Genomic DNA, 17274 nt, shown 5'->3' with positions numbered 1-17274 from the left:
TACATAGTGATGATCAAAATAGGGGGATTGTAAAATTGATTAATAGGGGGATTGTAAAATTGATTAATGTTTGCTTGCTTTTCATTTCTTTTGTGCGAAATCTAGGTGTACTAGATATGGGCTTTAAGGGCCTAAAATTTACATGAAGAAGGGCAACAATTATGGTGCGCTTAGATAGAGCTCTATGTAACCAAGATGGCTCAATCAATATGGTTCTAATTTGGTAGAACACCTTCTAAAGATAGGTTTAGATCATAGACTTATTATGATTCACTTAGGTTTACATAAACCTTCTTCTCAAGCCAATACCTTTAAGTTCCTTGCTTGTTGGGCTACACATCTAGACTTTGCCTAATTGGTCTAACAAAATTAGGTTCCAGATCGAGATATTATTCACAACATCCAAGCTTTCACGAATGAGGCCATTACTTGGAATAGAACTACTTTTGGTCATATTGGTAAAAAGAAAAGGCGAATGCTTGTGAGACTTTTAGGTGTGCAGCAAAAACTTGAAGCTTCACCTCTATCGCCGTCTCTTCTCAATCTGGACATTCATCTACAAGAAGAATATGAAGAGATTTGCTTTCAAGAAGAATTTCTTTGGCTTCAAAAATCTTCTACAAATTGGATTTGCTTAGTGAATAGAGATACCTCTTTCTACCACACTCAGGCACTTCTTCATTGCCATTGAAATCATATTACCCAGCTCAAATCTAAACAAGGAGCCTGGATTACTGATGAGCAACACCTTTCAGAGATGGCTCAAAGCTTTTTCTAGAACTTGTACTCGCTTGATGACACAATGTTCACTCCTTACATTGTTCAAGGTGCATTTCCCATTCTTTCAAATACCTCTCTTGCTCTTTTAGGGAAAATTATCACTTTTGAAGAAGTTAAACATGCAACCTTTGATATGAAGCCACTTAAGGCACCTGGAGCTTATGGCTTCAATGCTTTCTTTTTTTCAAAACCAATGGGAGGTTGTTGGAGAAAGCATCTTCAATTTTATTAAAGAACTCTGGCTTGGTAAACCTATTGATCTATGGATGAACAGAGCACTCATTGCCCTTATTTCTAAAGTTAGCACACCTCATTATATGAAAGCATTCTGCCCAATTAATCTCTACTCCGTGGTGTATAAAACTATAACTAAGGTGCTTGCAAATAGACTTTATGAAATTATGCCAACAATTGTGATGCCTTATCAAATTAACTTCATTAAGGGTAGAAATATTATTAACAGCATTATTATTGCTCAAGAAGTAATTCACTCAATGAGAAAGAAAACTTCCAAAACAGGGTGGATGGCTATTAAAGTGGATTTCAAAAAAGCTCTTGAGAAGTTGTGGTGCGACTTTATTAAAGATGCTCTTCAAGATATCAAACTCACTGAGGCAATGGTGGAATTAATTATGAGTTGTATTTCTGTCCCTTTAATGCAAGTTATTTAGAATGGTAAGCCTTCAGACCTTTTTTCTCCTAAGAGGGGAATTAGACAGGGGGGACCCTCTATCCCCTTACATCTTTATGTTTTGTATGGAATGCCTTTCACATGCTATCATGAAGGAAGTTGATAAAGGCAGATGGCATCCTATTAAACTAGGTCGTCAAGGGGTCCCTCTCCCATACCTCTTCTTTGTGGACGATCTGGTTCTTTTTAGGAAAACTTCATATGCTCGAATTGATGTGATTCATAGTGTATTGCAATGTTTTTGCAATTCCTTTGGTTAGATTATTAGTCATGCCAAAACTCAGATTTATTTCAAAAAAAATGTTAATGCCACTACTTGCAAGATTATCTGTGATAAGTTGGGCTTCATGAAAACTAATTCCCTAGGCAAGTATCTTGGGGTGCCCTTAATTAATAGCAAAATTACAAGCAGAACTTACAATTACATCCTTGAGAAACTTCACCAAAAAATAGCGGGTTGGAAGAATAAAACTCTCTCACTTGCTGGGAGAATCACTCTAGCTAAATCAACCCTCACTTCTATTCCCTTCTATACCATGAAAAGTGCTAAGCTCCCTGCCACTTATTGTTTAACTATCAAAAGGCTTATCAGAAAGTTTACTTGGGGATATTTAAATGATCATCGAGGAATTAGTTTAGTTAAGTGGAATGATTTATGTCAACCACTACTGAATGGTGAAGGTGGGCTTATAAATTTAGAAGTTCAAAATAAGGCTTTTCTTTCCAAATTGGCCTTTAAAATTGTTGTTGAGCCAGAGCTACTTTTGGTTCGTGTTTTACGAGGCAAATATGAGATCAAAGGCATGGCTCTTACCTTAAAGCATAAGTCAAACTCCTCTTCTCTTTAAAGGAATATTTATGAAAGTTGGCAAGATAAAATGATGCATGTTAGATGGAATCTTGAAAATGGTAGAGGAACAAAATTTTGGAGTGATTTTTAGATTGGTGACTTTAAACCTCTTCATCTTTTAGCTTATATTGAAATTGATCAACTTACACAATCCAAACCAATTTTTAATTTTATCGATACTGCTGGACAATGGAAATGAGATTTATTTCAGAATCTCCTGCCCTAATCCATTCTTGAAAAAATCAGAGAGACAATTATTGACATTAACATAGCTGATCCTCCATTGTGCTACTAGCAATTAACCTCTTAAGGGAATTTCTCTATTAAATCAGCATACACAGCCTATCAATCTCTGGATTGGAATGACCCTGATGTGAAATGGAAACATATTTGGAAGTTGCCCATTGCTCAACAAATCAGGACTTTCATTTGGCTCATGTTTAAAGGCAAACTCCTCACTAATAAGGAGAGATTTAGGAGAAAGATGACCCAAGACATAAGATGCACTCCTTTGTAACATTTCTATTGCTACTAAAGGCATTAATCATGGCCTTAAGGAATTCCCCTTCTCTGCAAATGTCTGGAGAAAGATTCTGCCAAATGATATTTACAAAGATTTTTCCAAGACCATTATTGATACTTGGGTGCTTAGCATCATTAACTCTCCACAACTTGATACCTCCTGGAAAGTTGAGGTAACTGTTGTTTGTTAGAAACTTTGGGAAACAAGAAACCTTCACATTTTCACTAGTGTTGATTTTATGGTGGACTCTCTTTTTATACAGATACGAGCCATTGTCAACAATACACTCAACGCCTTTTCTACTTTCAAGTCCTTGATGTAATTTGTTTTCAGTTCTTTCCTGGTTTTTGTATAGTTTTTTTAAGTCAATGAAATTCCCTTTTACTTTTAAAAAAATTGAGCATACCTCATTCGTTAGTGAAAAATGAGATTAGAAAAAGGTATCACGTTAGAATGAGTTAATTGTGATGCATATTTCAAAAGAGTAGTACACTAGTACTTTAGTGAAAGCTAGGGGTGTTTAGCTAGTACCCATCTCAATTAGCTTGGTATCATCCCAATCATATCGGGAAAGGTCTTGTCCCGACTCGACAACAATCAGGACAAGCCTTTGGAAAATGGGATAAAAAATGGGTTCGGGACGAGATGGAACATAGGATTATCATCAGGACATCCTGTCCCGTCTCGAATATTATATATATATATATATATATATTTATTATTTTAAAAATATACATTAAATATATTAATTATATTAACACTCCCTCCATTCAAAAATGTAAGGCCAATGTATTTTTAATCTTTCGAGGTGCAATCATTATCTTTTTTTTCAAAAGTGCCCCTGTTAATAATGACTTTATATTTATTGTAGAGTGTTTACTAGAGGTAAATATGAAAAGATAGAATTAGCTTGAAAGTAGGTAATCATTTTATTGGGAGGTGAGATTTGGTTAAAAATGTCCTATAGTTTTGAATGGAGGGAGTATAATTTATACTTATATTAATTGTATCAATTATAATTTTAATACTTGCAATTCTTATATAAAACTAAAGTTTTTTATATTGATAATTTTAATGACATAGAGTAAACAGAGTGATATCTTTCTTTATAATATATTAATTATATTAATACAATTTATTTTTACATCTATCTATTTAATAAATTTTATTTATATCATATTTTTTGTTTTATTTTTGGAAGAGTAATTAGCTTAGCACATTTCAACTAAAGTAGAAGCATAATAATTTAATATTGTGATTAGCTTACTTGTTGTTGCTACTCTTATAGCCTAGAGATCACTTGTAATTGCTACCATAATATGTAGTTGTGATTAATGTAATTCAATAATTGACTTTAAATTGTTGCAATTTATGTACTTGCATTGTTTTAATTTTAAACTTAATAAATTATATGATTTAAAATTTTAATAAATGTCATTTTCCAGATCTTTATCCAACATTGTTTGATTTATTGGGACAGTGGAACGTCCCGTTCCTATCCAAATTCTTAACAAAATGGGACGAATTTTGAGATGGGACGGGACACAGAACAAAAATTTAATCCTAATCTTTTTTTGGAGATAAGACACGAGACAGGGGTATCCTAGTCCCACCCCTAGTGAAGGAGGTTAATTCCTTACAATATAGGGAACCAAAATTTGAATTTTGGTTGGAAAATGTGCCTACATTTAGGACTAGAAAAAATGGAATAAAATTGATTGAAAAAATAAAGGTAAAAATAATATGATCAAAAAGATTAGTAAACCACATTTATAAATGAAAGAGGTAATTTAGTTCATGAGGTTGGAAATCATGACTCATGATATTTTTGGAGGATGTGTGATAATTCTTATATTTATAATATATATTAATGAGTTTCGTGCTTAATATAAGGAGGAAGGATAATTTAACTCATTTTTATATTAATTTTTTCAATTCATTTTATTTCATTATTTTTTAGCAACTAAATGAAATTTTACTGTATGATCGTGCCTCAAATAAAATTATCTGTAATAAAAATATATTTATCAGCAATTAAAAGAGTGCTACACCAAATTTGGGGCGATAGGATGGCAGGAGATTATTAGTTAGACCCAAATTTAACTGGGGGCAGAAACAGCAGCTGTGTCGCATGACAATTGAATTCAACACGTGAAAACCATTTGGGGTGAAGGAAGCCGAAAGCAAAAGGAACGGAGCTGTTTTGAACGAGTATCAGGTTACGTGAGTGATAAGTTTGTTAGCATTAGACATTCAATTAATTAATTATAAACGAACGAAGCTTGTGATAGATAAGGCTGGGAAGGTTGGCTCCTAACGCTTGAGGGTTTTAAGTTTTTAACCATTGAATACTCATGGAAGACGGGGTTGTAATTTTATTTTACTCGTTGGATATGCCCACAACGCCACAACCATATTTTCCAGCATTTAACGGGCAAGCTGTATATATTTTTCAGCATTTTATTTATGGGCGGGCGTTTTGTTGGATCAACGACTGCGCCATATTCAGGTCCAATCAATCCAGTGGGCATGCATCTTACTTGAATCTCCATCTCCGCAGTCCTCTTCTCCATATATATCCCCATCATCTCCTTGCCCCTTCATCATCCTTTTTAGACCTCATTTCCGCAACCTGACGCTGGACAACATCCATATTCCGTATCTCCTGTAGTCTCTCGAGTGTAGGATCCACATGTTGCAATCTTTCTCTGTTGTTTTCCTCTACTGGTTCTGCGTTTTCTCATTGACTCCATCTCATTCCTCTCCAAACCTGACTCTCTATAACCTTCGCTTCTTTAATTAGCCCCATTAATTATCCCGTCTTGCGAAGCCGAGTTCAAAGACAGGCATGGCTTCCAGCAGTGGCAGTGCTGGGTCGTGCTGTGTATCGTCAGAGCTCTGGCTCTGAGGGAGATGTCACGGAGGAGAGGAAGAGGAAGAGGTTGGTCTCCAATCGGGAATCTTCCCGTCGATCCACGATGAGGAAACAACACCACCTCGATCATCTGGTTGCCCAATTAGGTCAGCTCAAGAGTGACAGCCTCCAGATCATTGCAAGCATTCACATCACCGCCAAGCTGTGCCTGGGTGTTGAGGCCGAGGATGCGCTTCTCCGGGTTCAGATGGCAGAGTTAAACAGCAAGATTGCAGTCTCTTGATGAAATCATAGATTTCATACACTCGAGAAATCGCCTCTTGGATGGCAATGGAGACGCCCGGATTAATGATTTCGGCTTCACCAACCCATGGAACTCTGTGTCTGTCTCTGTCCATCAATTGATCTTGGCCTCAGCCGATGACTTGTTGATGTATTAATGTATTTTCATCTTCATGATTCATATGGTTGCTTTTTAATGCTAAATGATAATCACTAAGCACCTGGAATTTTCTTGTTTCTGTGCTAGGCTCTTTTCTGGTCGCTGAACTGCTATTTGTTTCGTCCCTTTTGTGTTTCATATTTAATTGTTCTTTGTGGTCTTTGGATTCTTTGAGCAAAACTTGATGTTATTGTATGCGTGATGGCCGCTGAATTCCGTAAAGCCAAAACTATAACACATAGATCACTCTTTCGCTTGACACTTCAATTATGCATTGGCTTGCAAAGGACAATCATATTTTGTGATGACCTTGATGCTTTCTGAATAAGACCATCAACCGGCACAAGTTATAATGCGGAGGGGCAGCACGCTCAAGCCAAACTACGGTTAACTGGCTAGGAAATTCAATCTGTGCATTGCACGGAGTAAAATAATATTACGGTTCATCGGTAATATTTGAAATTTGAATCAGGAAAAACATGTGCCATTAAAATAATGTCTGCAATTTCAGGCCATCTTAATCTAATTTAAAAAATACATCGCCAAAACCCAAATCCTTCTAACAAAATGTAGCTTCATGCACATGATGCCGCTAAATTTTTCAAGGCAAACGAACTGACGGTAAAGCCATCTTAATCTGATTCCCTTGAATGAAATAGAATGATGCTTCGCACGCTCCATCTTGATATCTATATAGTGTTTGGTTAAAAGGAAAAAGAAACACAGAAATTTCAATGATCCCTCTCCAAATCTCCTCACCTTTAATTTGGAGGGGAAGGAAGTACAAACACTATAACATAGGACTATATGCATCAATAGGTTCTATATATCCCCAGTCAGCTGTTGAGTAATCTTTCACTGTCCATTATATTTTATTTGTCAACCGCTCATGCTTTTACCTATCACCATCCTTTGTATCGGGATGGATTTCTTTCGACTTTGTTCTTATCAAATTAAATATATACATCAGAGAGAAAATGACGAGAAAAATGAGCTGAATCTTATCATTCCAATCCAACTGGTGAGACTTCCAAAAATAGCAGGCGACTCCGACTGACACGTGTACCAGAGACTTACAACTGATTGAGCAAAGCTTACAACAGAATTGTAACAAGCTAGCTGACTCATACATCCATCCAATAGTTCGAGTGTATTCTCGTTTTGGTAATTGATAACTTTAAAAAACGTTGTCATCCTTTTCACATCATCCGCAATTGTAGCTACAATACTGGTCCTGTTTATATGACAGAAAAATTATAAATTATTTCATTAAATTTTTTACATAAATTTTTCCTTTTAATTTACCATGTAGTGAATATTAAAAAGATAAAATATATTGTTAAAGTATATATATTTAATAAGGATAAAATTAAGAATTTATTAAATTTTAAAATAAAGTTAATAAATTTTAAAATTTTTTTTTAATTATAGTAAAACATGTTGGAAGTAACTTATAAATAATGCAAAAGGAGTATATTACTAATTTCAACCAAATGATGATTTTAACAAACCCAGGGCTCCTCTAAATTCTTCCAAATCAAACCTAGTTTATAAATGTGATTCCTATCTCTCTGGAAGAACACTTGGGGCGTGGAGAATTGAGTAGGGAAAAATATTTATAGCAAATTTATACGTACGGAGGAAGCAAATTAATTGATAAATAAAAAGGCCAATCCATAACTAGGAAAGAATAGCGAAAGCAGGAGTGTGTAAGTGGATAATATGATCTTAGTTACTTCACTTGTGTGTGGAAAAGTTGCTAAGTTCTAACAATCTAACGGACAAGGAACAGGATAATATTTAATTTTATTAGAAAAAAGGATGATGCCTGAATTTTTGTGGTTGATATATAAAATATATCAAGAACTTGTTATTAATTAGCTGTGTTATTTATGATATACGGAGGACGGGTACGCGTGTTGCAAACAGGAGGCCACGTTGCACGTGAAGTGCTAAGCTTCAAATTCGCCTTATCTTCTTAGCTAGGCCAGAGCTTATCGTTACTTATTATTTTTGTCAGGCATGCACTTGCAGATGGCTACAGATAGTCATGAAGAGGCTGTCAGCGAGGGGAGACCAGGTGTCACAGTCTCAACTCTCAACTTAATCACCCGACACGCGTCAAAAATCACAACCGCTTCGCCTTGCATGCACCTCGTTAATTATATAAAGCAAATCGATAGTGCATGCACAGTATCTCGAGAGTTTCAGGAACAACCTATACATAAGGAATTGAAGCAGCAGCGTCTATTTGTGTGGGGATCGAATTAATGGCACATTACCAGAAGCATCAGTACGGGGATGCAAGGTGGACGGATGAGTATGGGAAGCCGGTTAATTATTATGATAAGAGGAGCGGCACAACAGGATACGGAGGCGCCGGGGTGACGGGGACTGATCACCTGAGAGAGAGCTCGAGTTCGTCGGAGGATGAGGTGGTGGACGAGAATGGGGTGCGGAGAAAGAAGGGAATGAAAGAGAAGATAAAGGAGAAGATACCGGGCGTGGGAGGCCACTCAGCCCATGCCCACCAAACATCCACCACCACTCCTGGTGGTGCTGGCTCCAGTGAGGATCACCACCACAAGAAAGGTTTTATGGACAAGGTCAAGGAAAAGCTTCATGGTCACAACTAACTCCCTCGGTCGATCGTCTCCTTTGTCTCTGTTTTTTTGTGGCTACTTATATTTGAGCTTTTGCCCTTCCTGTTTATGCTGGACTTTACTTCATGTATACACTTTCAATTCACTGAATCGTCTGCTTTGTACGTGATCTAATATGTAACGCACAGCTGGCACGCCCAATGTTTGCGTCAACCAAAATTATATATCCTCCGTATCGTTAATTACGCGGCAACAACAAATCCGTCCATGAAATATCACTTGGATTTAACGAAGCCCCGCCTCTTCCGTGCTTTCAAATATATCAAATACGTGTTTCGCGCTTCCATGGAGAGCCATACACAAAAAATCAGAAACTTCAATTTTGTGTAATAATAAATTAATAATATATTTAAACGATAGTACATCTTTGAAATAAAAAGAGATGGATTTAAGCGTCACTTGAACATTGAACCGTGGTGACAGTGGTGTGATGACAAAGAGCAAGATGCCCTGCACGCCTTACGAGATTTCAAGGATGCACGCCATGTTTGGTTGCGTATCGTTGAGCCCTTGGAAAGTTGGGGTTTTCTTTAGCCTGAATTTGAGGGCGTGGTGTAAGTATAATCTCGGCTCCAATCACGGACATGGCTCCGGTAATTGGAGTGTGGGAGGTTTGCTGTTACAGTGTTACTTGTTGGTCATTGTGGAACCGAAGGAATGAGAAGATTTTCAAAAATAAGAATGACAGCACTCTGAGAGTCTTGTGGTTCATGCTAATGCTATTCTGTGTACAACAACTGAGAGGGATTAATACCTGAGAAAATGTCCTTGTTGTTCACTCAAGAGGAATGATCATTGTTAATGTTGACGTACGGGGCCTTCTCGCAGCGGGATGTCTGGAGGCTTTCATGCAGAGATAGCTTCTCTGCTGAATTGTGTGTGGGGGCTTGTCTCTTGGGAATAAAATTAAGGGTCTGGGATATGGGTTTTCGACATGCTATAGTTACAAGTGATTGTTCCCAGGCGTTTTCTTTAATCAATTCAACTTCTGCTAGACTACATGAGGGTGAAGCCATTCTTACCGAAATCAAGCTTCTTTTTCAGAGGGATTAATTGGCAAGTGAAATTCCTGCAGGTCACGCGTGAAGTTGCTGCTGATGCGCATTGCATGTCTGACTGGCAAGGCTCCCTCTTTTGCTTTTGGTTTTCTTCGGGATGGTGCTTTTTAGTCTGTTTTGCTTGTCCTTGTTTTATTCCTTCCCTTTGTATCAAAAAACAATCTGAAACTTCAATTATTGGAATAAATTAATATATTTAAACTATACATGCTTACAATAAAAAGAAATGATTGTCGTCCATAATAGTAAAAATCAATATTTAAATTAAAGAAATAAAATTTACAGTAAAGGTGATTAATATCCATCAATACTCCATCTTAATTAATTTAAGATTGATGTAATCATCTTATAATCAATGATTTATAATGTTAGGATGCACACATCTACTTTTTTTTTTTTCTTAGTACTTATTTGGTATAGACAAGCATAAATTTTAAGTCAGAAATATAGATTAAAATTTTTTAAAATTTAAAAATGTGTCATTCTGATTTATTTTGATTGGCTTGATACTAGCTAAGTCAACTATTTCACCCATTCTCAAATTTCACAACTCTCCCTCATGTTTGAATTGGATGTTGGATCGCTTACTAGTCAGGTCTGGCCGTCCAGGCTGTCAAAACATTAGATGAAAATTGAATGGATTTTCGAAGGCGAACTCTTGAATCAAGACCAACGAAAAATTGAGTTCCCGTGTGTGGGGTTCTTGCAATTCTTTTTTTAAGTAATATTGTCAATATTTATTTTTTAACAATAATTGCTTAGTATTTCAGGCCCTGAACAAATTTAAATTTGTGGATTTTTGTCCAACCTCATACAGCGCACAGTTTCTTGTTTATTAGTTGGACAAGGAATTTTTATTGAAGAGGTGTAGAGTTAAATGTTGATTGAAGTGATTTGCAATTTTATTGTATATTTTAGATTGACGTGTGTGAGGAATGGGAATTGTGGCGATAGAGATTGAAAGAGATGGCAGTGGAAGCAGGTGACCACAAGTTGGATGCTGTAAGGAGAGGCCATCCTTCCTTGCTCCAAATATAGACCCATCATTCTTTATTTCTCCCAAACAAACCTGATTCCCCCATATTACCCTCCTCCTTTCCCTATATTTGCCCTCCCTTTCAATTCAACCACGCCATTCTATTCCTACCGGAGCATGTCACCCCATCCTCCTACGCATTCTTCTTTATTATCACTTTTATAATCCACACTGCATGCATATGAATTTGAGGAAATAAAAAAAAAAAAAGGCCTGAAAAATATCTTTTATATTGCTTATTATTATCTTAGCAACGACAAACATAATGATTTTTCTTTATAAATCTTCAACGTTGTTTATCACAATTTGATTCAGCCACTTGACCACATTTAGTATAAAGTGTGTCTCTTTAAAAGTGTGTTGTAAGGGAGTTTATTTTTTTCGTTCATAGTGTTGCAAGAGAGTTTTCATTTTGGAGATCTTATTTACCTTTATATTATTTCATCAAAAACAAAAACATGGCTAGTCACGACTCATGAATTTAAGCTTGAATACAAGGGGTGACTGTTCAGTGTCCTGGCGGGGAAAAAACAGAAGGATAGCACAATGGGCGGAATATTATCGCGGGGATAACAACACACTTCTTTGGGGAACGACGATGATATAAACGCATCTAAGATCTAGCTGGCAAACGTTTCATTTCTTTCCTGGAAAACATCAATTTGAGAAGTTTGTCAATTACACTAATCAACATTTTAGAATGATATCGGGATGACTAATATGGTAAATTACGCGAAATCTAAGGTCTATCATGGGATAGAAATATATATATATATATATATATTTTAAAAGTCCCCGAGCCGATCTTTCGAGCTTGCCCCGTTTGAGGTTTGTCAATTGTTGTGTTGGGTCGGGGTTGGCTGAGCAGAGGCGGACTCTATATTAGTTAGTTTTGCCCAGCTGCTGTGCTCAACTACTTAGCGCCCCTTCTCTGCCCCCTCGTTTTCTTCGGTCCCTCTTTCAATCTCTGTAATGGGGGACGAGAAGAAGTCCAAACCTGCTGGTGCCTGGCCTACTGTCAAACCTTTCGTCAATGGCGGAGCCTCTGGTATGCTCGCCACCTGTGTTATTCAGCCCATTGATATGGTTAAGGTAAACCATTACCCTTTCCTTCCTCCTGCTTGTCTGTCTGCAATCCCCTAATGGCAGTTGATCCTTTTTGTTTCATTCTCTTTAATAAGAAAAGATGTCCACATGGATTGTAATGTCTGCCATGGGATTTAGATCATGAGTTTTACTTTTCTGTTGCATCTTTCGATTTTGTGGATGCTGTTTTCCCCCTTCTAATTATTTTATTTTATTTTACTGGGTTTGCGTAGGTGAGGATACAATTGGGTCAAGGGTCAGCTGCTCAGGTGACATCCACTATGCTCAGGAACGAGGGTGTCACTGCATTCTACAAGGTTTGATTCTGCACATTTCTATAAATTCGATTTTGCTCAAGATACGTCTTTATGACTGGTTTTAGAAACTATTCCCTTCGATTTTGAAGCTGCTTCATCAGTGATGGATCCTTACATTAATTTTAGTGGGATGGCTTGGGGATGTGGTTATCGAAGTTCAATCGGATTGATTCCGTTCTGATCGAGGTCAATCTTGATTATGGGGGAAAAAATCCTTACGAGGAATGAAGGGGTTTGTTCATTGGGATTATATGTCCCGCTTACTGGTTTCTGTATTTATGAGTTTTCCCCATTTTTGACCTAGACTTTCAAGCGAAAGTAAATTTTATACATTATTATTTTTAGTATATGAAAATAATTCTTTTCTTCGAAGTTTAGCCTCTCTTTTTGTTCCTTTTTTAAAATTTTGGTTATGTTTTGTTGTTTATCTTTCACTGATGCATAAAATTACTGATATTTAAACCAAATTCCTATATATAGGGTCTATCTGCAGGATTACTCAGACAAGCTACATACACTACTGCTCGACTGGGATCATTCAGGTGAGAATTTTATTATCACGTTTGTATGTCTTTATAAACACTGAGGAAAAATTTCATAGCCTTTTCTGCTTGTGGCATTATTATATGCTCCCGACCATTGTTTCTCCAACAAGTAGTTTTATTAACTGGAAGGCTGATAGTTTTTATATAATTTAGGATGCAATGGTCTGTCATTATTGTTTAATCTAATGCCAATAATAATTAATTCTTCTTGGGGTGAGTGATCTTCTGACGTCATCTATATGTTAACTTTTTTCAGTTGAGCCATCATCTGATTTAATTTCACTCTTTGCTAGGATATTGACAAACAAAGCAGCTGAGGCTAATGATGGGAAGCCACTGCCACTCTATCAGAAAGCTCTATGTGGGCTGACTGCTGGTGCTATTGGAGCAACTGTTGGCAGTCCAGCTGATTTGGCACTCATACGAATGCAGGCTGATGCAACTTTACCTGCTGCTCAGCGCCGAAATTATAAAAATGCTTTCCATGCTCTTTATCGTATCGTTTCTGATGAAGGGTTTTTGGCACTTTGGAAAGGCGCAGGCCCTACTGTAGTAAGAGCTATGGCATTGAACATGGGAATGCTTGCATCTTATGATCAAAGTGTTGAATTTTTCAAGGATTCCCTTGGTTTTGGTGAAGCTGCTACCGTGCTAGGTAAATAACCATTTTGCTAGGACTGAATTATGTTTTGGTTTGAAGCCATTGGCTTTGGCTTTCGTTACTGTGCTAATAGAACAAGTTTATACGACTCTGCTTGTCAAAATAGGACTAACAATCTAACATGAAACCCATATGCTTGGAAGTGCAGGATGCTAGTTATCCTTGGCTTGAACTGTTGATCATGTTTTGACATCTAATTGTTATAGTTAATCAGAGAACAGTACAGCTTGGGATGTGGTGTAGGCATAGGTGGTGGGGCATGAACCAATTTAATAAGCACCTGTTTGGTATGCAGAATAGAAAAGAAAATGGAATTAAAACAAATGATTTTGTAGTTTGGATATGGCTTTTGCTTGCTTGCATAAACATAAGAAGGGAGAATTACATTGAAGTCCCATACAAAGAAATTAATTATTATAAAGTTCATTAACAACTAAAGTAAACACCATTGACAACACAATTAGTTGCTAATAGTGTTTAGTTCAGTTGTCAATGGATCTTGTAGTAATTAATTTTCTTATGTTGGACCTGGTTGTAATTTTTCCAAATAAGAATGACAAGAGAGTCACTACTAAGTAATAATAGACGGTATGATAAATAGTACATATCTCTTTTTTGGTGCAATGAAAAAGAAAAACTCCATTTTTTGCTACTGCACGCCTCATAAACATGTGGTATATGTTAGGTTTATTTTGTCAATATTCACTTAATTTTTAATTTTCTTAGATAGGTAGATTGAATATCCATTTTTATCATTCTTAAGTTGTAAAAGGTTAGACCATGCTAAAATAAAAGGCAACTTGACGACAATTTAAAATTATTTGGATACCAAAACATGAATTGTATGGATATTAAAGCTGATAAATAGAAGCTATTGAAATCAGAGTTATAAGATCCAAGATACCATGATTAATTCATAATATGTACAAAGTTGTGGTAAGGGACTTTGCATGAGAATTGAAGATTGGGATTTTGTCATTGCTTGGTTTAAGGGGCTTTGATGGCTGTAATGAAGATTTTGGAGTCTAATGTTTGGGTAAGTACAAAGTAGTGGTGAGAGGTAATAGTTTAATAGTTGTTCAATGCGTATGATGCTTATGAAAATGAATTTTTAAAAATTTATGAGCAATCAAAGATTCCAAAAGTACTTTGGAAGATTAGGGTTGAAAGATTTTAATTCTTTGTTATCAATTGTTGGGCACACAAGTGGGATGAAGAATCCTCTCTTTAAAGCTAACTATTGAAGCAGGAGAACCAACTAATTGAAGTACCATTGAAATGTTCCGTGCTACTCAATGTGGAATTTAGGCATCTTACACTACCTTAATGTCCTTATTTGGCCCCCCTTTAGAATCAACATCCTAGTCTATGTACTTTGCAACAATTTACTTGACCTTTTTCCTAATTTTGAACCCTCAACTAGTTAGAACCTTTTTGTGGATAGCCTTTTATGAGACTTTTGACCAGGTGAGAAAGGTGTGTCTTTCCCAGTCCTCTCAAACTAGGGAAAGGTCCTCCCAATGCTCTGATGCCTTCAACAATATGCGTCAAACTATCTCACAAATTCTGAACCCAACTTGATCACTTTAATGGGTGAACAGTCCTGCTCTTGGAACATCTACAGTCCCAGGTGGCAAAGAGTTGACGTTGTGGTGCCAAACCTTCAATTGATGCGAGCTCTTGGGGAAGATAGGTTTGTTGTCCCTAAAGTAACTTTTATTCATTAAGTGATGGCCTTTCTCCTCGACACTGTCAGATCATAAAGGCTGACTTCATCTGCAGCTTTGTTGAAAACATATCTCGTCATTTTCTGATTTTTTTTTTTCTTTGAATGAGGCTGGCTCCATCAAATTTTGGCTGAGAATTGTCCAGTATTATACCACTAATAGACAATGAAAGGGAGAAGAGGAAAAGTGGAGAGAATTAAGAGGGGGAAAGCAAGGGAAATAGAAAGAACAGAGACAGAGAGACGGGGGGAGTGAGAGAGAGATTAGGAAAATTGAGACTCTTATTGCTCAAATCATCATTCATACAATGATTTCCCAGTACACTTCCCTTGCCCCTTCTATAGACACAATCACCCAACGCCCCCCCCTTTCCCTTTTCCTATAGCTGCCCCCACCAACTTCTAAACTGGTCACTTTATCACTGATACCATTGGTTGGTAAGAATAAGATTGAAGAGAGAAATTGGAGAGAAAACAGGGAGAAACGAGAAAGTAGAGGAACACATAGGAGAGGGACAAGAGGACTAGAGGAACAAGATGTATTATTTTATTAACTACCAAAAACTCAAGTTTCAAGACTTCCTCCTTATTTATAGACTAATATGAGGTACAGGTACTAACGGTAACCAACTAACAACCCTAACAAGCACTTGCTCATTTTATTATTGTCCTATTAGCATCATTCTTCTACCATATTTTTGGTCATTGATTTGGCTGATTACTGGAATACAGCCTCTGAGTGCAATATTTGATACTTCATGTTTACCAACCTCATGCTTGATGCTTAATGCTCATTAACCTTTTCTGCACTTGTCTAGTTAGGATTATAGATGCAAAGATAACTTTTTACATCTGCATTGCAAGAGGCATTTTTAGAACAAATTAGGAGTTAGCTTTTTGCCCTTGTTCGATGTTATCTTAAGCATAGGTAAGAAATCCATGTATATAGAAAGTTGAAATGCGCTGTTATGTTGCTGCAGTTTTTGACTGCCGTCTGCTGTTTTTATGATGGTGATGATGATGATGTAAGTTTGAATCCCTCCTCACAGGTGGAACTGCTTATACTGCAAGGACTTCTATCCTGTGCCTTAGATCTTTGAGAGAGTTCGCTTTGATTCTTGTCTCATTTTTTTATCACATATTTGCAGCTTACGTAACCTCCTCCATTTTGTAGGTGCGAGTACCGTTTCTGGATTTTTCGCATCAGCTTGCAGTTTGCCATTTGACTATGTCAAGACACAGATTCAGAAGATGCAGCCCGATGCTGAGGGAAAATTCCCATACAACGGCTCTCTAGATTGTGCTCTCAAAACTTTGAAAGCAGGAGGACCCTTTAAATTTTACACTGGATTCCCTGTGTATTGTATCAGGATTGCTCCTCATGTCATGGTATTCTATTCTAACTACGCATGTTTCTCTATGTCACTTTTAGATTGTAGGGTTCATTCCAGTTTGTTTCCTAACATTTTATATTATCTGGCGCAGATGACATGGATTTTCCTCAACCAGATTCAAAAATTGGAGAAATCAGTTGGGTTGTAGATCTCTCCAGGGATGGGCCCTTTGTGTTTGATTCAAGCCCAGCCTTAAATAATCTGGTGGCAATTTCACACCCACGAAGCTGTTCATTTTTTTGAGATTTAATCATGCTACTTAGGCGGGGTTTTAACATACCTTGCACCATCTATATACAAGGGTGTGACTGAAGTAGAATAGTATAGTTGGCTTTCTTGAATTAAAAATAAGTATATTCTACATCGAAGACGACATGTCAGCTTGTTTTCATTACGGAAGGATGTCCTCAGATCGAGAATAGAAGCACATCTTTCTTTTGTTATGAGCTTCCTCATTTTGTTCAGCTAAGAATTGGAATATAATTAATTATTTATATGGAAAACGTGTCCCCTCTATTCGTCGATTTGGTTTCCAGCTAATGCTGTTGTCAAAATGGTAATATCAAGAAACGCACCGGCACCCACCCCAAAGATACCCTAATCTCTTTTTAACCAATTTACTAGGGC

The 17274-nt window shown here is 36.8% G+C and overlaps 2 protein-coding genes across 2 annotated transcripts; both read left to right on the top strand.

Moving 5' to 3' along the window:
- The first annotated feature begins 8350 nt into the window (after positions 1-8350).
- LOC129309856 (dehydrin DHN1-like) lies at positions 8351-8914 on the top strand. The gene has a single exon (XM_054951604.1). It carries the CDS (start codon positions 8432-8434, stop codon positions 8795-8797), a length of 366 nt encoding a protein of 121 aa, XP_054807579.1. The 5' UTR covers positions 8351-8431; the 3' UTR covers positions 8798-8914.
- Positions 8915-11714: 2800 nt separating this feature from the next.
- Positions 11715-17163, top strand: LOC129309487 (mitochondrial dicarboxylate/tricarboxylate transporter DTC-like). The gene is made up of 6 exons (XM_054951084.1): positions 11715-12010; positions 12238-12321; positions 12802-12863; positions 13160-13521; positions 16428-16642; positions 16739-17163. The coding sequence occupies exons 1-6, from the start codon at positions 11891-11893 to the stop codon at positions 16793-16795; spliced, it is 900 nt and encodes a 299-aa protein (XP_054807059.1). The 5' UTR covers positions 11715-11890; the 3' UTR covers positions 16796-17163.
- The last annotated feature ends 111 nt before the right edge of the window (positions 17164-17274 follow it).

This window comes from Prosopis cineraria, unplaced genomic scaffold, assembly GCF_029017545.1.
Source record: "Prosopis cineraria cultivar Desert tree isolate PC_DT_omini unplaced genomic scaffold, ASM2901754v1 PC4, whole genome shotgun sequence".
Taxonomy (NCBI): Eukaryota; Viridiplantae; Streptophyta; class Magnoliopsida; order Fabales; family Fabaceae; genus Prosopis; species Prosopis cineraria.
This window is presented reverse-complemented; position numbering and strand designations above follow the sequence as displayed.